Genomic DNA, 23,086 nt, shown 5'->3' on the forward strand with positions numbered 1-23,086 from the left:
TCATCATCTTTTCTGTTAAGTTCTCAGCTTCAGGGTTGATTGGGTTGGAGTGATGTAGAACGACATTTTAAGTTTCTGGGGGATGTTGGTTTTGATGCATGTGCCAAAAAAACCCTGTTCTCTGGCTGTGTGCTAAGGGCAGTGCCTCTTACAACAGATTTGAAGTAAGGCACTTCAACTGAGGCAAAACAGTAAGGTCCCCCATGCCCTGAGTGCAAGAATGAGAGGCTGGAGGCAAACTATGGCACTGCACTAGAGCTGAATGAGTTTCCAGATCAAACAGGACAGGAGACACATTCATCACTGTAGCAGAGCATGCCAGTTCTAGCAGGCGAACAGTAATCACCACCACCAGAAATAGCCAGTAGCTTTTCCGTCCGGGTAACTACGAGAGGCATTACTGGGCTCTGCTTGTTTTAAAGGGATACTAAACCCTTATTTTGGTCAAGCTTACAGGAATAATTTTAAGTTCTATTCCTGCCACCTTTTAGTCTTTATAACTTTATATATATACTTATAAACATCTGAGAGCTGGGGGTCAGGAGGGGGGGGACAGGTTCTGCTCACTATTCCCTGGGATAGGACAAGGAGCAATGGATGGAAGCTGCAGCACAGGAGGTTCCACCTCAACACGAAGGGGAACTTCTTTTCTGTAAGGGTCCCAGAGCACTGGCTCAGGCTGCCCAGAGAGGTTGTGGAGTCTCCTTCTCTGGAGCCTTTCCAGGCCTGTCTGGATGTGTTCCTGTGTGACCTGAACTAGATAGTGTGGTCCTGCTCTGACAGGGGGGTTGGACTCAATGATCTCTTTGGGTCCCTTCCAACCCCTGACATTCTGTGATCCTGTGATTCTACTGAATTTGCCAAAAGCTGTGGGAAACAGTTGTTTGAAATTTGGTTGTGCATCTTGAGCTGGTCCAGTCCATTTTTTCTCTGATATGCCACCTTTGCTGAAAGTTCCAGTGCTGTGTGTAGATCCAAGTCATTCCAAACGACACTAGTATGGGCTAACAAGGAGGCAGGCACATGGCTCCTGGAGGAATGAACATTACAACTGACTCAGCGGCTCACCTGCTGAGAAACAAAGCAAAAGGAAGTGGTTGCAAAATGCTACAAGGCAAAAAAGTTTTGATTTATAAGGTCACTCTACATATTAAGTAGCTACTACTACTTGTTACTAGCTGCCCTAGTAAATAAGAGTTTTAGCAGTATGAGTAAAACAGGTTTGTGTGTGCTTAGACAAAAAGTTTTAGCAGAAAGATTGAGGTAGTTGAGATTTTCTTCCCAACTTTGTATTCAGTTGTAACTGTTGGATCGTGATGAGAACAAACCATTTGTATATAAGGCAAGCCCTCTGCTACATCTCTTTCACCGTGTCACACATCACATCTCACACTAACGTTCACCTGAAGTGGCTATTGGTTGGTGAGGTGAAACACTGTCATGCTTTGACATGGTTTGAGAAGGCAAATATCAGTCTGTATGAAACGCCATGGTTGATAGCAGCCCTTCCTAAGTAGAGTCCAGGCAGGTTTGGCCTCGCCGTTTGCTTGTAACTACACAACTAGCGCTGCTCAGATTGCACTGCTGTTCTGGCATGGCCATGTGCTGTTCAAGCTCTTCCATGCCATGATTTTTTTTTCCAGCTAAATACCTTCCTCAAATCATAAACGATTACTTGGTAGAATTAGGTCCATTTTTTTCCTTCTCTCCTTTTTCTCTCCCCTGCAAGGACTTTACATGGAAAAGACAGTTCTTTGGAAAGGGCTTTTTAATTGAACCCCCTCTTGTTTCCTGTGCTTTCTAATATTGTCAACACTTCCCACACGCACACAAAATTGCAGATCACTGGATGGTGGGGGTGGGAAGTGACCTATAATCCAACCTCCATCCTAGAGCAGGGTCACCCAGGACAAGTTGCCCATGATCATATTGGAATCTTTCCAGGGGAGGCAGCGCAGTCCAGTGCTCCATCAATCTCACAAGATATAAGGCTTGCCTCACGTGCAGGTTGAACCTCCTCTGTTGCAGTGTGTGCCCATTGCCCCTTGTCATTCCAGGGCGCACCACTGAAAAGAGCCTGGCTCTTGACACCCACCCCTCAGGTATTGATAAGCATTAAGATTTGATCTCAGGCTGCTCTTCTCCACGCTAAACAGCCCCAAGTCTCTCAGCCTGTCCTTGTCAGAGAGATGCTTCTGTCCCTCCTATCATCTTTGTAGCCTCCACTGGATTTTATCCAATAGTTTCCCATCTCTCTTGACCTGGGGAGCCCAGAATTGAAATCAGTACTCCAGATGTGGCCTTATTAGGGCAGAATAGAGGTGGAGGAGAAACTCCCTCCATTTTCTTCATTATTACTAGCATTATCATAGAATCAATCAGGTTGGAAGAGACCTCCAAGATCATCCAGTCCAACCTAGCACCCAGTCCTATCCAGTCACCTAGACCATGGCACTAATTGCCTCATCCAGTCTTTTCTTGAACACCTCCAGGGATGGTGACTCCACCACCTCCCTGGGCAGCCCATTCCAATGCCAATCACTCTCTCTGTGAAGAAATCCCTCCTAACATCCAGCCTATACTTCCCTCAGCACAACTTGAGACAGTGTCCCCTTGTTCTATTGCTGGTGGCCTGGCAGAAGAGACCAACCCCACCTGGCTACAGCCTCCCTTCAGGTAGTTGTAGACATCAATGAGGTCTGCCTTGAGCCTCTTCCTCTGCAGGCTGCACACCCCCAGCACCTCAACAGCTCTCTTGAATTGAGGGGCCCAGAACTGGACGCAGCACTCAAGGTGTGGCCTTAGCAGTGTTGAGTACAGAGGAAGAATAACCTCCCTCGTCCATTGATAAGCTCTTCCTGATGGCTGTTCTTGACTTCTACTCTGTAGCTTATATCAGTTGTATTTTCATACAACCAACAGTCAGATGTTCCTCTCATTTCCACATGAGTCATGTATTTGTTCACAGACTTATTTTTCTTCCCCTTCTCACCTTGCTGAACCTTTTCCCAACACACTGTAAGAAACAGGGGGGGGGTTGCTAAACAAAAGTGTTTCGATTGGTCTTGAGTAGCAACAAAATTTAAAAAAACCAAATTGAGACTTTGTGCTAAACTGCCTGAGGATGGCTCGGGCTTGCTACTGTCAGAAAAATTAGGGTTTGTATTTTTCAAGTAACTGTGCATCCCTATCCACTTGTCTGCTCGCAGAAGTTATCTGATACAAGTTATATCACAGCACTAATAGAACTGTACAGTGTTAAAAAAGAAATAAATCAATATGTTTCAGCTGGAGCCCACATCTAGCTCCTCATTTCCTAAGTCTAATTACTCATCATTTACAGTGACGCTGACAGTCACTGAGTCTTGCAAAGATCCGGAAAGGTTTTTTGGCTAATGAGCAAAAGGCGTCACTGTTACTGTTGGTGCAGACAAAGGGAGAGAGAAGGAAAAAACCCAATTTCCTCATTACCAGGGAATATATGGACAAGCTTTTTCTAGAAGCATTACAAAGTGTAGGAACAAACTTTAGCAAGCAGAAAGGTAGCAGTAGCCATAGAGTCTTGAAAATTCTTCCACTAAAATGTAAAGGAACACAAGAAACATGACAAAGAGCTCCAGCTCAAGCAGCACATCCCTGAAGGTGCTGCAGCTCTCAAGTCCTTTGCAAGGTGTACAGCTGTTCCCAGCCAGTTCTGGGGAATGGAGTTCACCATTCTGTCTCTGCTCTTACTATTTTCTAGTTATTTTTATTCAATTCAGGTTCTGCTGGCTACTTCACTGCAATTTTGTGCTTCAAATATGTGTAGAAGTGTCACATAAAGGAGCTCTAAATTGTTCTGGTTTAAAATGACTAGAAGGATACAAATGACTATAAGGGGGTGTCTCTTATCAGTGTGACTACATGTGCTGATCTTCAAGTCTGTTAATGTGATTTCAGAAGCAAACTACATCTCTGACCACTTCAGGTCTGCTGTGCATCAGCAACTCATCTTCTGCAGCATGGACAGGGCATGGGAAAGCTCTTTTACAGGCAGTAAGACTGCACTAAAACCATTTCCACAGCTCTTGGTACCTGAGGCACACTACTTCCTGGATTAAATGTGGCCTCACAGCAGCAGTCCTTGAGACACCTGGGTTCCTCAACACACGCCTAAGCAGCCATGCCTATGAGCTGGTGCTGGGCCTGTAAGAGCATCCCAACCCTTGACTCCCCAGAACCACTGATTCCAGTGCACACTCCTAGTGTTCATTTAAATTGGTTTACACTCTGTATTTGCTGACCAGTTTACTCATATCCAAACCATTTATGATCTCCTTCTGGACCTGTTATCAGTCTCTTAGAAAAATGCAGTGAGATACACAACTTTCTTTTAAAATAGAGTAAGAAGAGAGAGAGAGAGGATCTGGCTTCCCCACCAGTGGTGATGATGATGACAATGATTATATAGTAATTGCATAAAATATTGGGCTAGGTTTGAACATGGGGTTGGAGCTGGGCTCTTTCTTGTTCCCAGGTAGGCTTCCAGCTGTGCTGTGGAGTCATGCTGCTGTTCTTAGCTACTAGGAATCTAAAGGCATGTTTGCTCCTCGTTTTATTCCCAATTTTAAGAAAGATTCTACCATTAACAGATTATAACAGAAACATTTGTAAGGAATTGGATGCTAAATACCACACTAGCTAGAATCTGTTCCAACTCTCCTACTGTTCTCATTGCAGTCATAAGCATAACTTAAGCCAGACAATCAGACATTCCTTCTACCAAGAATACTAATTATAGATGAGTGATTTATAGTTGGTGAGGCAGGAAGAGCCAAATTTTAAATGAGAGAGAGCCTCTTCCGTATGATTCTAAAGAGTGTCTCTTAATTAAACCCACTTCGGTTTTCAGATTGAGTTTCCCATTATCGTTCTGTGTTAATTAGCACTAGTTCACGCATGAGCTCTTTTGAGCTGAGCATTGCTGCTGCTGAAGTCAGTGGACACTTAGCTCTGTTTTCAGGACAGGGTGTATGCTGGCTGGCTGAGCTTGCTTCAGGAAGAGAAGCCTGACATACCTGGCCACACTACTGGGAAATTTTAGTAAGGCTTCCAGGCACTGCAGACATCCCTGGGTAGGCTGTATCAATTCAAAGTATTGCAGCAATAAAGTTTCATAGATTGTGTCCATAAATAAAGGAGAACTTTCTGATAACCAATCAGAAATTATTTTCTTGTTATAACAAATGTTATTAAATAAAAAGAGAAGAGACAGGTCACTTTGCACCCTCTCTTGGATCCATAGTGCCAAGGAGCGAGAGATTACTACAAATTCTGTTAGAATTAAACTGTCTTTAGGAACTTGCCCTACAGAAGAAGGTAGCTGAAACAGAGGGCAGAAATCTTTCCCGTCATTATGGATTATTCGGAGTTTAACTGGTATGAGTTAATTACAGTCTTTTCTTCAGGGCAGCTCTAGGGAGACTCTCCTCATCCACTTGGTTTCCCAGGTGTATAATTTCTTCAAATAGCCTTGGGACTTCTTCCTCTCACATTTGTAGACCTTGGCCAACAAATTTGAAATTACTGGGTGGATGATGAGAGGTAAGCAAGAAGACAGAACCAAAGTGATCATGTGAACTGGATTGACATGGAAAAGCACTGCAGTATGGCACTCATTTTCATAAGGAGGCACATTTTAGGCACTTGTAACACAATACCATTAGTGGTAGAAGGACTTTGGAATTTGATGCTTCTGTTGTGTAACTACACAATAGAAGAAATTAAACACACAGTTTAGTTCAGTCACAGTGGAAAAAGACCTTACATTCCTTAAAGGAATGAGTTAAAGGGCATAAAAGGGAAGCAGGAATTAGTAAGCTTAAGTAATATTAGTTAGTCGTTACTCATTAGAGGAAAGGCTGCTGTCACCTTAAAGTGCTCTGTTACAGTAAACCTCAGGAAATATATCTGAGGAAAAAAGGGGTAGTTAAAGCAAAAGGAAAAGACAGAAGGAAATCTTACCTTAACAAAAAAGCAGAGCCATGAGCTATGCCTCCTGCAGGCAGATATGAAATGCTCTAGGGCCCATGGTTCCTAGGCAGAAAAGTGGGTAAGCATCAGGACTTTTCTTTTTTTCCTAGTGGCTCTGAAAAACATCCAGCTGCCTTTCAGCCCTTTGATCAGGCTGGATAATTTACAAGGGCTGTTTTGTGTTCCCAGCCAGGTCCTTTTGCAGTGCATTGCTAACCACTTATTGCTGTTAATAATGTTGGTAGCTTTTGCTGCTGCATTTCACACTGAAGAAAGTAACGCTTAGTTAAGGAGGCTGATTCCTTTGATGCACTAATAGCATCCTTACTCTTTGTAAAATGAATACAGTGCAGGGAAAACAGTGACTTGGGGCAACCTTTGAGTGCATCTGCATTGTAGAGACAGCCTATGAAGGCATAGTCAAGACAGCTTTCAAACAGTAGAAGCTCCCTGGACAAGGACAGGGCTGAGTGTGGGTGCAACTCTCACCCAGGAAGCTCAGTCGGCACTGTGGCACGTAGCCCATTATGCTGCAGCATTCCTCCAGCTGATTAGAACAAAGCAGGTTTGGGCAGGCTGGTCTCTGCTGCTGCCCTTGCAGCTGGTATTTTCCTCAGCGATGGTGCTTAACAAGTTTGCTGAGCTATTTCCTTATGTGTTCTCCTGTTCATTGGACCACCAGAAAGAAGATAATTTCCCTCTGCAGTAGAGCTTTGTATCTTTGTTACGTTGCATATGGGTACTATCTGGACTTCACCAGGAGGAGTCACCTGGCTCATGTTAAGAGGACTGATATAAAACAACAAGTGTTTTACTAGACTGTAATGCCTTGTGTTGAAACACTCAACTACTTCAGCTCTTAACCAAAACCGATTAAGTTTATCATCTCTGCTCTGAATGCATCCATCTCTCCTTGCAGCATCAAAGGCAAATTCAGGTTTCAGTGGATTTTTCCCCCCCACTGTGTAGTAGATAGTGAGTTACCTGCTGTGGTGTTTAAGCAACTTTACCAAAACTAAAAATCGATTCACTTTAAAACTAAGCCATCAGTTTGTCCTTAGCTGCAAGTCAAAGAATTTACTAATCAGTCAGGTCAGTTTAAACCTTTCCATGTCCTTATGTCTGGGAAGAGCAAGCTAGGTCTGAGCATCAGCAGAATTTGAGATCTTTTGGCCTAATCAGAGAGGATTCCTATGCTGCTCTTCAAGGCACTTCAGAAAGCAAACCAAAAAAGGGAGAGTTTCAAAATGATAGATTTTATACTTCAGTGGAACCTAATAACCAATAAATCAACTTCTCATCCTCTGCCTGTCTACTGAGACCTCCTGAAGCTCTAAAATGCAATTAAAGTGCATTGTGTCACTATCTAAAAGCCATTGCCTCACTGCAGACTTGTTCATTAGAGCCCTGGAGTCAAGTTCCTCAGAAACAGGAATCAGTGCTCAAGAACCAGAGACATGTCTCTCCACAGCATGTCATGAGGCTGTAATGAGTAACCAGGCCTGGAATCTTGCAGTGGAACATCTTGTAATTCACACCGAATTAACACACCAGTGCTTTCTTCAGCCACATGGAGGATTACAGCACAATGAATTGCACTGGGAGAGCATCGGCAAAAAGTACTTGAAAGTTGCACTGTCCCCACCTAGACACGGCCATTAGTGGTGAAGTGAACAGGCTCCACTGTTTCCAGCTTAGGAAAGAAGAGATAAAGAGGGGCTCTTTATCAGGGATTGTAGTGCCAGGATGAAGGGTAATTGATTTCAGACTGAAAGGATAGATTTAGATTAGATGTAAGAAAGATTCTTTACTGAGGGTGGTGAGGCACTGGCACAGATTGCCCAGAGAAATTGTGAATGCCTCATCCTTGGAAGCATTGGAAGCCAGATTGCACAGGGCTTTGAGTCACCTGGTCTAGTGGAGTGTCCCTGCCCAAAGGTCCCATCCAGCCCAAACCATTCTATGATTCTATGATTGTGTGATTCTGAGTTGATGATGTAAGATCAGTCCACTACAATCAAACTGAAACAGAAGACCTGGTATGAGGACCAAGTGCACTGCACATTCAGAACACTATGCTATTGGCAAGCTATAATAGCTTAATTGAAGATGAAGCCTCAGTTTGCTTTCCTAAGACTGTTGTTGTTGTTGGTATCAGTGGAGTTGACATTTTACAATGCTGAAAATATTTCACATATAATGTTTCAAATTTTAGTTTATGCTGACATGGTACAATTTCTGTTATCTGCTTCCTCAAAAAGAGCTTCACCAAAGTGATTCTTGAGATGCCACAAGGTGAAGAAGCAAAAGCATAACAGGGATTGATTTCTTAGCCCCTTGTTCGGAAAAGTGAGTGTGGAAGTGGAGCACTCATGTGTGTGAAGTCACACAGCAGTGCCTTCATGGCTTGGTCAAACTAGAGACAAATCTCCTTGTTTGCACAACCCTGTTCTCAGCACAATTCCTACCATCATCACAGATGCTGCTGTCTTCTCAGCACTGATATTTTGCATGTTTAAAGCTTTTTTTGTTGTTGCTGTACACCCAGTACAGAAGTGTTCATTCATTAGCAGTGGAATTAGCATTGCTAGCGTTGGCATGTCAGTATCTGCTGCCAGAGGTGATAGACATTGTGAAAGCTCAGATACCAGAGAAGTTGTAACTGTGGAGAAACAGCTGTTTCAGACGTGCTCCTGCAGCGGACTAAGTGGCGTGCAAGAGCTCTGTGCAGAGCTGACTAGAGAACTTTTTGTTCTCCATTCAGTTCTAGTTTAGTGACTTTGGTAAAACCAGTTATTAAAAGGGAAGGTAGGGAATGTTCTTAAATGAGTCATGTTTGTTCTGTGACTGTCAGACTACATCTGTAACTGGTTCAGTAGCTCTGTTCAACTGGTGAGGTCATTCCCATGCAGCACATGACACAGGGAACTGTTGTACAGGCAGCTGCAGGTAACATGCTTCATACTGGCTCCCGACCGAAGCTGTGTCCTGTGAAGGGATCAGCAGGTACTTCTGCACATTAGTGTCGTGTTCTGGTACTTGCAAGGGTACATGAGAAACTTGGAGCCTTTCCTTCTAAGACAGAGATTTATTTATATCATATACTTGCATTTCAAACAAGAGTTGAAGGAGTTCATTAAGGACAAATGAGACAATGTAATTAGTCACCCAGAGCAAGGGCAAACAAGAGAATGCCAGTACATAGGAGGTAGCCCTGGGAGTATCAGCACAGCACCACTGAAATCCATCAGTGCTCCTTATGCAGCCAGCTTGGCTTTCTCACTCTGTAGGACTTCAGGTTCTAGGCTCAGCTGCAGAAGTGTGAGCTGGTTCTTCATCTAGATTAAAGACAGGCCTTGAGGATACTGCTTTTGCCTGAAGGTTCCCAGAGATCCTCTCCCATCAACAAAGACTTCTACTATGTTTTCCCCATCTAGCTGCCAACCTTAGGCATCTCAAAAATAATAGCATTTTTGACTGGCCTTTGCCTTCAAACAGAATAGAGATATCCAAGTCAAGAGTTTTACTTTGGGCATATTGACACCTCAGGAAAATCCACTCAAACTGTGAGACTTTTGAGTGAAACAAGACTGAAATGAAGCTATTAGTTGATTGCCTGATGAAGGCAGTGTTTTGGGCCACCTAGCTTTTGTCTGCCTAGTGAATGGAGGTAGCAATTTGGATCAAAGTAATCCTTGGGGATATTGCTTGCTACTGTTTCACCAAAAAGAATTTTATTGTTCCTAAACTATAGATGAAAGAAGAGCTCTTTAGAAACAAAGAGGTGGAAGACAGGATTGTTAGGATGACTGCCATGGGGGTTGTGACAAATACTAACACTGTAAGAAGACGTTTCAGGTTTCTATAATACAGACAACAAAATATCCTGCAAGCTTTTGCTTGGTCTCTCTGCTCATAAATGGAGGAAGTAGCCACTGTGCAGAGATGGACAGTCAGGATGACTGAGGATGCCAAACCCAAGAAAAACACCAATCACAATGGTAAGAACTGTACATAGTTCCCAGATAGCAACCAGGGAGTTAGAAAGAGTTTCTAGCCAGCTCTGGAATGAAGTTAGATTGAGCTTTCTGGAGGACTATCTGGGGCCAGAGGTGCGTGTGGTTAACAAATGATGCTGAGAAGCAAGTGGAAGGGTAACAAAACTAATCTAGACTGCTCCTGGTCATAAAGAAGACTGAGCTTTGTCACTGAAACTTGTAGGTGTCTCCAAAATGACCTGAAGGGAGATGCAATTGGTCTTTGTAGTGCAATGTGTACATTGTGATAATCTTGTCCTTTGTCTAGAGAGCTCTATGAGATGGGTTTACTTTCCCAGTGACTTAAGCACTGTTAGCCCCAGTGTTCCTTATGCCATTACCGTTTCAAACGCTTGCTTTCTGCATGCTAGTCACAGTTAAACTAAGTCGCTGGATTCTGAGCTGGGAAGAAGAACTTCTCTGCACCCCCCTGGTCATTTGGCAGAATGAGAATGTGTGGTTTTCTCTCCTGTGTAGCTTTCTTGGAGCTTCGGGAAGGAAGCTTACCAAAGCCTGGCTTGGTGCAGGGCTGTATGACGGTAGTGACATGCTTGCTCTGCCTAGCTCTTTCACTGCACTGTCATTTTGGCTTGCTACAGGAAATTGACTACTACTGTGTGTCCCAGAGAAATGCACATTATGGCACTGGGAAGTCTTTGCAGGCTCCTGGTGGAGCTGAACTATGGACAGGTGTTCTCTAGGCTAGCACAGAGAACATGCAAATAACATGGTGCTGTGTTGTACATCTTCCAGTAAAAAGAATAACCTGCCAGTTATTAGATAAGTACTGGAAGATTAATTATCAAATCCACTGACTACATTCAACAGAGTAAAACTGCATTAGGGCCAACAGAAGGTAGTCAAGCCAGACTTGCTTTCCTCTGTAAAGCAGTTCAGCTAACAGCTGGTAAATTAGACTGTTTGGATGCTAAAGGAGAAGGCAAAGTTGTTTTTCTCTGCAAAATCATTCTAAAGTTCCCTTAATTTTGTAATAACTCAGTGCATTTGCACCAGCAAATTGCCATAATAAGACGTACTTAATATCTAGCACATTGTGGCAGAAGCTGTTGATAAGGACTGCCAGAATCACAGGTGTGTTACAAGGTTATCTCGCCCTAGACCAGAAACACGTGAGGAAGCAAAAAGAGATGCTCTGCTGATACTCAGCACCACTACCTAGCTCTCTCTCATCTAGAGCTCTAGTAATCTTTTGGTTTCTAGATCTGTCAGGAGCACTTTAAAGTGTCTTGCTCATTCAGCTACCTCAGTGTACTTCAACTCACAAAGCAAAGTGCATAGACAGTCACTTCAATGTTAGATTTGTGTCTGAGTCATCTTCTACTGACTTTCCAAAGCATATGCAAATCTCAGAGCTCTTCACCCCAGGTAACTTAATAACCCCTAAGAAGCAGTCCTTCCTTTTGTTCCCTGAACTCTCATGAATTGTGCAAATCTGCTGTCTGAACGGCATGCAAAAACACACACCAGATTTTTCATGTGATCTTACTGACTGCCACACCCACCTTAACCTCTCCCCTGCACATTATTTCATCTTAATTTGACTTTATCATTTCCTAGAATTCTTTGTAAGCTTCAAAGTTGGAAATTGGGACATTTTGTTTCAACAGAGCTCAGCTACCTAACCTAGCTACAAGAGTGTTAGTGGATTGTTAGCCCATTGTACTGTCTTGATTTTCAGCATAAGTCTCATTTAGCCTTTGATCAGTTTCCTGTGTGCTTCAGTATCACATTCATATGCATCAGTCAACATCACTCACCTTCTGGCTTTGTCCTTGTTTGCTATTTCACAGAGACCAGAGCGTGCACTGTGTCAATCAGTGGTTGCTTTTCCTAGCTCCTCGTAGGCTCAGACTTCCCCCCATTTCCTGCCAAGTATGCTCAGAGTTACCAAGGAGAAATCTACAGTTTACTGAAAAATCAATGTCATGCAAGAAAGCAACTGGACGTTATCATGCACAGAGAGTGGTGAGCAAGGGCTCAGTGTCCACCTGCAGACCAGTGCCAAGTGGCTCCCTCAGGGGTCAGTGCTGGCACCAGTGCTGTTTGACATCTTTGTCAGTGCCATGCACAGAGCAATCAGTGCAACCTCAGCAAGTCTGCAGATGGCACCAAGCTGTGTGGCACAGTCGACTTGCTAGAGGGCAGGGATCCATCCAGAGGGACCTGGACAGGCTGCAGAGGTGTGCCCAGGCCATTCATGATGTTCAACAAAGCCAAGTGTAAGGTCCTGCACCTGGGTGGGCACAATCGCAGGCACAACTCCAGGCTGGGTGGGGAATGGCTGAGAGCAGCCCTGAGGAACAGGACCTGGGGGTCTGGGCTGGTGAAAAGCTCAATATGAACCAGCAATGTGAGTGCAGCCCAGACAGCAACCCTGTGCTGGGCTGCAGCAAGAGCAGTGTGGGCAGCAGGGCAAGGGAGGGGATTCTGCCCCTTGGCTCAGCTCTCCTCAGACCCCACCTGCAGCCCTGAGTGCAGTTCTGGAGCCCCCAGCACAAGAAGGACATGGAACTCTTTGAGCCAGTCCAGAGGAGGCCACAAAGATGCTCAAGGGGTTGCAGCAGCTCTGCTATGAGGACAGGCTGAGAGAGTTGGGGCACTGCAGCCTGGAGAAGAGAAGGCTTTGAGGAGACCTTGGAGTGGCCTTCCAGTATCTGAAGGGGGCTACAGGAAGGCTGGGAAGGGACTATTGACAAGGTCCTGTAGTGACAGGACAAGGGGTAATGGGTTTGAACTGGCAGAGGGAAGATTCGAACTAGATGTTAGGAAAGAGTTCCTTCCATTGAGGATGGTGAGACACTGGCACAGGTTGCCCAGGGAGACTGTGGATGCCCTCTCCCTGGAGGTGTTCAAGGCCAGGTTGGATGAGTGACCTGTTGTAGTGGGAGGTGTGGAACTGGATGATCACTGAGGTCTCTTCTAACCTAAACCATTCATGGTTCTATGATTCATTACCTGGTTTTGGTGTGTTTGGGTAGGGAGAAGCAGTGCTGTGCCCTGTAGATGGACTGATTTGATTTGCAACTGTTGAATAATATCCTGTGGAGGTGAAGAGCTACCCAGGACTGGCTGTGATGCTTACCTATTTTTAAATGTAGGTGCAGTCACTAGGAAGAGGAGAAAAGCAGGTTCCAACTCTTGTGGCTTCAAGAAGCTTAATTACTCGCTAGAAATACAGTTAACTGTGCCTTATTAAGCCATTGCACTAGTGACCAGCTTCAGCTGTCTCAAGTTAAGGCAGAAGATGACCCTGCAAGAGCCTGTGTCCCTCTCAGAGACTCCTTCTTTCTTCATTTGAAAATGAGTCCAAAGTACATGAGGTTTGCAAACTAACAGTGTCTCATGGCAATGAGTTCCCAGAGCTAACTCTGCCTTATGAAAAGGAAAACATATGGTAGCACTACCGAAGTCAAGGATAAGGTCAAATACACTAAACCCATTCTCTCATCTGCTCATCTTCACAGTTCTTTAATGGTTGTGTCACTGTCTCCTTTCCCCTTTTTGTCCAGACTTTGTTATTGTTTAGCCAGCAGAAGCATGGTTCTTTTCTTTTCTGCTAGACTTACCATATAAAACCTCAGTCTGAATTAGAAGATCTTAATTTCCAAAAGTCTTTAGCCCTTAACACAGAAAGGGAACAAAAGCTGAAGCTGCTTGAGTGTCCTTAAACTCTGTATGTTTGGAACAGAAACGATTCAAACCCCAAGTTCTTAAAACAAGATTTATTGGCACAAACATACATGGTACAAATGTCTACAATATTCTTGGAAAATATATTCACCACTTAAAAAAGAAAAATCACTGTTCACAGCAAAGTACAGTAATACCAACCTTTGTAAGTCGTCACAATTCTAGCATCAAAATGCATGCAGCCATCATTTAGAAGTGGAATTCCACTGACCTCCAGGTGAAGCACTTGAACAAATTTCCTGCTCTCCACAACATTATTTTTCCTCCCCAGGTAGCTCTAATAGGATGCAAATGGAATATTTTCTGCAGAGGCACAAATCACAGTTTTTTGCTCAGCATAGCTGAGTCTGTGAGGGCAGAGATGCTGTTCTCAGCACAGGCTTTCAGACCCTTTCCGTGTGCGTTACTGCACTGCCTAACGCTCCTGCGTGGCCTTCAAAAGCGCATGATTACAGATCTGCTCTGGACTTTAGTTTGCAAAGGGCAACTGAAAACTTCCTCCTGGTTTTCCATGTTAGAGGAAGTAAAGTGTGAATAACTAAGAGGAAATGGGTAGAAGAGAGGTGTTTGGTTTACATTGCCATTCTGGCAGCATTTGAAAGAGGGGTGGCACTCCTAAGGAGCCTTGTGAGGAGAAACAGTGATCGCAGTAAATCCTCTTTCTTTGGTGCTGGTCTGGTAACTTAGTAGCCAAGCAAGTTTTTGTCATCAACCTTAGACTTTGCCAGATGTCCTGGATCTGATCCTATGCCCATTCTCGGCTTCACTGTCAGAGGTACAGGCTTGACATACACAGAGGGAAGAGAAAGCACTGACAGCCTCAGCGTGATCTGATCTGGCTTAGCCCAATGTAAACCAGGAAGGACGAAAAGTTGGTGGTATCAGTGAAAGCTCTTTGAAACACGTGGGTTACAATTGCTGCCACTAGATCTGAAGCTGACTGCAATCAGATCAGTGCATGAGAAAAAAAAGAGAGAGGGGCAAAACAACACAGCACACACACAGAGGAAGGTGCATGCTGCACTTCTATCAACCTTGGCAGGGCAGAGAACAATCCGCTGTGAAATTACCAGCCTTGGAGATAGGCAAAACTCATCAAGACAAACCCTGTGCACCTGATCCAAACATAAAGGTGGCTCTGCTTTAAGCAGAAGATTGGACTAGATAAACCTCAGGGGTCCTTTCCAACCTAATTTTTCCATCATTCAACAGAAAGGCTTTTCCTCTCCTGAATTAGAACATGGCACAGATTCCATGTCAGACGTGGATTTAGTGAAGATGAATTGGGGGGGGGGGGGGGGGGGGGGGGGGGGTGTTGTCCTAAACAGAAATTCTCTATATGCTTAAGCACATGTTGAAGTTGCTTCCAGAACAGGGCATGCTTTGCTCGTCACCCTGGGCTGAAGAGTGGGAAATACTCAGCCCTCTGTCCATTTTAAGTTTACAGTACCAAACTGAATAGACAGCACCTCCAGAGGCTGAATTTGTTAAGACATAATGAATAAGTTATTAAGTCATTAAGAAAAACACTAATTAGCTGACTACAAGCTGATTTCCTGCAATGACTAAAACAAGTTTGTAATAATCTGTTGCCACTAAGAGAACTTTTTGCACTGGCAAACAAAGGTTGCTCACCGCAGATGCTGTCTGTGTTTCATCTCTCTCGTAGCTGGGAATAGCACCCAAATGGCAAGTGCCTGTCTATCTGCATAAGCACTTTCTTTGGAAAGGGGGAGGGAAAAAAGAAGAGTTTTCAAATAAAAACTTCACCTCTAGTCCAGCTGGTGTTTCCCTCTCAAAACACAGCAAATGAAGGGTGGTTTTAAGCTCTGCTCTTGAGTAGAAGGCATCTAATCTTTCAGTGGTGCTGAACGTGGCTAATACTCCACTATGCGTGTGGCAGGGGGAGGGAGGGCTTTTCATTTATAAGACAGAGCAATAACATTTTTCATGACAACAGTGGGCTACCAGTAGCATTTGAGTGTGCTGACCTGTGAGTGTGTTTTAGCTATGTTAGCATTTCATTCTCGACCTGTGGAGGAACAGCAACTCGAACGCAGACAGACATTAGAATTTTGCATTAGGAAAACATTCTTTCAGCAATACCTGTGTTTGAAATGCAATTATTTGAGTACTTGTAGAGTGGGTAAATAAATAATAGCTTGAACAACAGACAATGGTTAGTAGTCATGGTTAAACTGCTTCCCCCTGGCTTTTAGTCTACGTTTCTGTTTTCATTGAGAATCCTTTTTCCCTTTACGTTTCACGAAGGGCTGAACTTGTGTTCTTTAATACCCTGTGGCTTGCTTGTGGCACAGTAGCCATGGTGACCACTGAGTTTTCAGGCCTAACCAGCACTGCAGTGACTAACGGAGAAACTGTTGCAACCTTCCAGGTCAGTACTGTAAGTGACAGTAGCTGAACTTCTGAAAACAATTAGGCACTGTTGCATCTATGAATCTGTGGCTGCATCGTATGCACTATCCCAAAGATTGGTCTTACAAAGAAAACAACAGCAGCTGCCATTATTTGCTCTTACTTTAAGCAGCATATCAGGGAGAGAAACTTATTTCAAAGGATAGACTCAAACATCAATACCTCTTAAACCCTTTTTATTATGAAAGCTCAGCCCCCACCATGTGTTCACATTTACATGACAGGAGTATAATGGACTCAGCAAAGTGGTTTTCCATCCTCTCCTCTGACTACTTTTTGGTGGACAAGCACAGATACTAGAGTGGAACAAGGGTAAGCAAAATAAGCATGAGGTGTCAAAAAGACTTCATTACTGGCAGGCTGAAGTGTTATAACACAAAGTAGGTGTTCAGTACTTATCATTACTGCACCAAGCACTCTGGAGCCCTTGGGTGAAGTCCTCAGCCACTTCTGCAGCTGACAATAGCAGCATGTCTTTCCCAAATGGTGCTCCCTGGAAAAAATACTACATCATTCTTCCTGCATCTGTCTCCTGTGTTGTTAAGGGGAAAAAAGGAAACTCAGTGAATGTGACTGCCATATGCACTCCAGTGGCCTAGCACTGCTTACGTGTGACATAGGAAAAGTGCTTGCATATATAGCCACTTACTAAAAAGAGCTTGCTGAATGTTGGCTATATTTCACTTGAACTGCTTCCCGGTTTACTACCTGTCATTATCACACTATCCTTATTTGCCATTCCCTCTCCTCCATCGAAATTGATTAAATTGCTATTATAAGAAATGCCAGATGCATTTAACTAAAATTCCAGTGTTACAGTTGAAGTATCAGCAAAAAAAGTTGTTGTCTAGCACTTAGGAGTCATGGTTTGTATCACATAATTCTAAACCAAATTAAAGTCCATGAGCCGCATTCTGCCTCCAGAGTTCTCAGCCCATCAGTGGAAGCTGGTTTGAGGGTGACAGAGCATTACAGAGAGGAAGTTCTGCTCCACTCAGGCCTGCCTCAGCTCTGATGGTGGTGAACAATAGCGGCATGGCAGAAGGCAGGGAGTCAACTCAGAGGGCAGAAGAAGAACTCAAGCCCCAGTGTGCTATGTTCCAAACACACTACGCTCCAAACCAAAAAGGTTTTCTAAGAGAATGAAGAGAGACTTGAAAAATAATGGAGAAGCTAGGCACAGCGGGAAGAGCTGAAGAATGGAGAAGCTTTTTCCTGATTATCTTTGTTGTTCTCTTTGATGTTTTCTCTTTAAGAATAAGTACTTTGCCCTTTCAGACTTACAGCACATGGCTTCTTTGGTTGAATAGAGTGTTACGTATGAGCCACGACACTGTATTCATGTTTTAAACCAGTACAGGTTATGGTTTCTGCTTTGGAGAGTTAGCAGATGTGATACAGTCATGACAGAATGAGGTTACTGCAGAAATGACTCATTGTTGAATAATCGAGTGTTTACTCCACCAAAACTGCATGTAACCAGACCGCCACAGTTTCTCTTTGTTGTGAGATGTAGCTTTTAAATGTCAGTGCATCAGGAAGAAAGGCAAACTCCTTGGGTGGCTCAGCTCTCCTTTATGGATGCGTTTAAAGGCAGGCAGTCCTCTGGTTCTCAATGGAGAAAACAAGCTACTGAGCACATCAATGGAGCCATACATTAATGAAATAAGGAAAGGAAATAAGCTGAAGAGGAAAACAAAATCCCTTCCTGAAGTGGAATGGAGAAGCGTTTCTGAAGGAGAGCAGGTGAAGAAAGAGCGATTGATGTGAGATTCTGGTTTGCTTGTTTCATACACCCCAGTCTGGCATCCCTCCTAAAAATATTGTCACTAGCTGAGAAATCTTCAGCCAAATCATTTTCTGAAGGAGACTAGATGAAGAAAGAATGATTGATGTGAGATTCTGATTTGCTTGTTTCATACACCCCAGTCTATTATCCCTCCTAAAAATATTGTCACTAGCTGAGAAATCTTCAGCCAATCATTCCTCCAGGTAGAGTTATTTGTTTTTTTCAAGCTATGTTCTTCTGCCTTTTTGATTTTGCTTTTCAAGAAGATAATTCAATGGTGCTTGTGCTCTCTGTTGCATGAAAAAATGCATAACCAAATGTATCATCTAAAAAGAGGGACTCAGATCAGGTGAGAAGAAGAATCACCTGGAAACGCAACTCTCACTTCTGACGGCACTGGGGGCCTAAAGGTTACAGTCTGTTATGGGTCTAAAGGTCAAATCAGGACATGAATCCAGACCAAAGAGACTTTGCTCTCTTCGAGGCCTTTCTCCAATACTCACTGTGTACTTTGGGAGCAAGCCCAGTGCCATATATGGCTACAGTTTTCGCCCTCTTACTTGTTTAAAGGGGAGGAGAAACAGGGCTGAGAGGTAAATTCTGGCTCACACCCAAGTGCTCTCTAGTTTCTTTGTCTAACACCATGTGCACCCAAGGTGCTATCATAAAAAAGCCTGATAGATTGTACGTTCTGCCACCGAGTGCATAACCTCTCATGGGAGGGAGAGAAACTCCTTAAAAGCATGAAAAGGAGCTGAGCAACAGCTGAGCTTCTACAAGTGCCCAAACTTCAAGTCTCCCATTTCTGAGCAGCAGACATCAAGCACCATGTTACAGGTATGTTCTGACACAGGTGTCAAGTCATGAACTTGCTCTTAAGAGCTAAAATCTGTTGTATTCTGACAAGAAGGAGCTCACAGTTATCCATAGAGTTAGATAAAGCCTTGTTAGAGGAGCAGTGACAGAAATGAGACACAGAAACAGAAGAATCTGAAAGGCTCTCACTACCCAGACGAAACAGTAGATTGTGGCTGTTCTAATTAGATCCTTATACAGTTAATGATGTTTCATTCTGTTCTCCCATCAAAGTATTTAAGTCACGTATTGCAGATCCCTATTTAAAAACAAAAAGCCAAGCAGTTTATTTGCCTGCACGGTTCCAGGGCTAACCTCATGCAGGTTCCAATAGAATTAAAGTGCCAGATACAAAAGTCAAACTGTCTACATTTCTAAACCACTTCTTTTTTTACAGACCCTAGCTTACATTCAGAACCATTATCAGATTCTCCCCTCCTCCATCCATAATATTGGATTACGTTGGATTCAGTGTGCTGTTATGTAATGTTGTCAGGTGAGAATCAGGTCAAGTGCCCTGTTTGGACTTCCCAGTTGCTTACTTCTGCAAGTTCTGTGTACCAAGTTTGTCAGGTTTAAAGTCACTTTTATGTTATCATGAGGAGAGCTAAATTAGAAGGAAGAAGTTACAATGCCCAAGCAGGACTTCAACAGCCTGTGGATGCGATTAACAGTTCTTCAACAGCAGAAGCTGATGAGCACTCATTGGCAAGCCAAAGAGCAGCTGTGGTACAAGCACAGACCCAGCTCCTAACCATCGCATTTCAGCTGTGCTGTTTCTGAATAGCCTATCATACTGACATCTTTGCTGTACAGCTGTGGCCCAGAAACCAGAGCAAGAGAAAGTGCATCCTGCAAGGACAAAACACACAAGCCTCGATGTCTGACTCTGGCTGAAACAGTCATAATCCTCGTTCTCTAGCAAAGAAGTCTTCAATTAAGTCCCCAAGATGGCAGTCAGAAAGCAATTGTCCTTGCAGCCCCCTAAGTTATTGCTAGGGAGCAGGTAAAAGGAAGCCCTTTTGTGCCTTTTTAGCAGCCCAAGGTTAAAGCCTAGACAGTAGTTAGTAATGAAGGGTAGTAGTTGAAATTCTACTCAGAAATTGAATATCTAAGCAGTGCTGACTAAACAGGAATGAGTAAACCTTTTCCTGGGAAATGTACTGTTACGAGCAGGCAGTTGTGACTGCATGGACATTTTAAGTGTAGAGGCAGTGAGTGGAAAGCAATCAATCCTGGCTCCAACACAAATAAGAGCTCCAACTGTGCTTGTATAGATCGTCCTCTGTACAAGCTCACATATAGGTGATGATGTTTTGCAATCTATGACCCTGGATGGCCCTGTACTACCATCCTCTGCAGGAGTGGCACCAGGTCTGTGCATTAGGGAAGGACATACTTGTTCATGCTTCCTGGGCTGGATTTGAAATGCTACATGCCTTAGCTTACCTATAGCAATCAACCAACACAGCACAACTAGCAAACATTGAGCACTCTACATGCAAACTACTTTAGAAGAGTAAAACACATTAATTGAGCATATTTCACTAGCACACAAACATTTTACACCCATTAAAGGCTAAGTTTCTTGACTAAATTCTTCCTTGCAAATGCTCACCAACGTTTAGCAGTCATCCCATCAGTTACTGTTTTGAGGGAGAATGAGCACGCGTTCCACAACCAGCAGTCTCTCTACTCTCTCCCTGAAGCTCCCACTCAGATGATTAACTTTCTTGTGATACATTAGCTGGAAGCATGCAAAACGTGGAAGGATGCAGTGTTACTTGGAAACTTTGCATCTCTGTAGCTAGAGGATTCCTCTTTGGTGTGTATTTGCAGCCATATCAGTATAGTCGGTTAAGACTGTGATAGGAGAAGGCATTGGGTATGTGAAGGATATAACCTTACTGACTGTACCATCTCCAGTGAGATCTCATGTCTGATGTGTCCTTTCCCATTCCTGTAGAGGAGCCCTCTGAGGATCATCCGTGCTCAACATGGGTAGGAGTGGCAGGGTCTCACTCTTAGGAAATAATTCTTTCATACCAGCCAAATTTCTTAGCAGTTTAGAAGGGGTCCTGAAGTTGGACAGCTTATTCCTTTCCCAACGAAGGCTCAGTTGCACACAGCATTCAGCTGTGGCACCTCCTGGAGGCAAGTCCTTCACCACAACAGAGTTGTCTGTCTGGCCCATGGAGACTTCAGAATTGTTTATGTCTCTACTCAGCTGAATGACTGACATCAGCAGAGCATACTAGGCAGTTCAGTAACACATTAGTAACTCTGAAAGTAGCAAGCCATCACTCACTACTCAGTGAGGCACTATATGTGAGTAGAAGGTAGTGAACATATAGGGGGGAAAATGCACTGCTTACTCTCTCTGAAAAATCCTACTTAATCACAATTTGTATATACATCAACTGCAACCCTCTGGGATGGACCTCTGGTTCTTTAATCTAAGACCATGTCAAGAGAGATGCTCCACAATGGGAATATTTACACTACTATTATCACCATTTCCATACCCTCATTAAATTGCAGAGACAAACAAGCAGACAAAAACCCCCAAACCAAACAAACCCAAACAACACAAAACCCAAACAGATTTATTTAGTTTTTAAATTCCAGTGTTTTTTTTCCTCTGAGGAACTCTGAAGGATTCATCCTAGAAAGACCCTTTCAGAATCTCCTGGCTTAAAATGTGATGATTCTGGTTTAGTTTGGTTAGCTGTGATTAAGCTATTCAGCACCAAAAAGAGAAGGGAAAGAAAGGAATTCAACATTTGGGAGAAACCCTACAACAACAGCATGCAAGAACTGTCTCTCAGGCAGCAATACAGCATTTCTCTTAGTTACATAAGAAGTTGGTTTAAAGCAATCAAGTGAGAAAATCTCTCAGCTGAGCACTCGACACAGGCAGCACTGTAGTTTATTAGCTATATACACAGGCACAAATAAAGTCTCGTCAAAGCCTCTTAACACCACTGCTCTGGATCAGTGCTGCTCTGCCTTCCTCTTCTGCAGGAAAGCTTTGCTAGGCACCCTCTGCTTTCTCAGCCTCTCTCCCCTCTTCCCTCAGTTTACTCATATCTTCTTCTTCCTGATTGTTTAATGATCCTCACGGTGGGGACCATTTCTCTGCAAAGTGATGCAGAGACAGCTTCCGACAGTCATGCTGGGAAGCCACAGACATCACCAAAGGTGTTCACATGCTTTAAGTCAGGGCCACCAAGTACTGAGGACTGGAATTTCAAGAAGTCTGACAAACAGTGCCATGAGTTTTTGGGAAGAGTCTGGATCTTGTCCATAAGCGATGCTGCGTTTCACCTGGCATTTTCAAGACTGTGCTAGCTAATGCTTTTGCACTGTGTGGTTTTCCTTCTGCTTTTCTTACCAAGGGGTTCTGGCTTTGCAGAACACCCCACAGGGGAAAACTGACATCCATACAAGATGCTAATCCAGTCCTACTTATCTTCTGCAGGCAGTGTTTGTAAACTTGACTACTACAGCTAAGATAAAAAAACCTGTGTTAGGTTGTTGAAGTATAAATGTCTTAAGTGAATACTTGTGGGTACCACTCTCTTCAGTGGCAGTAGTAGATACCACCTCAAAAAGTTACAGCTAATAATGGATTTTTCCCATCCAACTTTATGTGCTCAGAGTGATAACTCTGGCCCTAGTATTTGTTACAAGCTTAGATTTGGGTCCAGTGCACCTGGCAGTGTCCCTTTAAGCAGGAGCTTCCCCATAACTGCACTCTCTGATTGCGAGATGTTTAGGATGCCTTTTCACATACTACAGCTTCTGAAGGTCAGTGCGTACACATTTTAAGACACAGTGATAAGACAGTGTATGGAACTACTTGGCAGTATTTAGCTGGTACAGTTTCTTGTGGAAACAACAGAATTCCAAAACACACCACACTGAATGCATATGGGTTATTACAAGCAAAAATCCCAAGACACTGGGAATTAAAAAGCGGAGTTCAACAAAGGAACACTGATATCGTTGGTTGATATGAACAAAGTTGTGCCAAGTCTTCCTTCTTTGCTTTTTCAAGTGGAGAAATAAACTGGAGAAGGAAGCAGGGGGGGGGTGGGGGGAAAGAAGGAGGGAAGAAGACAAAAACCAGCAGTTATTACAGAGTTACTGTTGTGCTTTCTCTCACAAAGCACATAGAATCATAGAATCATAGAATCATAGAATCAACCAGGTTGGAAGAGACCTCCAAGCTCAGCCAGTCCAA

At 43.6% G+C, this 23,086-nt stretch overlaps 1 protein-coding gene across 2 annotated transcripts in view; it reads right to left on the reverse strand.

Annotated features, from left to right (window-relative positions):
• Positions 1–16,355: 16,355 nt before the first annotated feature.
• LOC135187063 (vesicle-associated membrane protein 2-like) overlaps positions 16,356–23,086 on the reverse strand; it is an 83,316-nt gene continuing 76,585 nt past the window's right edge. The window contains exon 5 of one of the 2 annotated variants that reach the window (XM_064165427.1): positions 16,356–16,728. In XM_064165427.1, the coding sequence (XP_064021497.1) occupies positions 16,637–16,728 (92 nt within the window). In that variant the 3' untranslated portion in view covers positions 16,356–16,636. Of the gene's footprint in view, positions 16,729–18,984; positions 22,913–23,086 lie in introns of those variants that run through there. The other variant, XM_064165428.1, reaches the window with a different exon arrangement.

Source organism: Pogoniulus pusillus, chromosome 26 (assembly GCF_015220805.1).
Source record: "Pogoniulus pusillus isolate bPogPus1 chromosome 26, bPogPus1.pri, whole genome shotgun sequence".
Classification (NCBI taxonomy): domain Eukaryota; kingdom Metazoa; phylum Chordata; class Aves; order Piciformes; family Lybiidae; genus Pogoniulus; species Pogoniulus pusillus.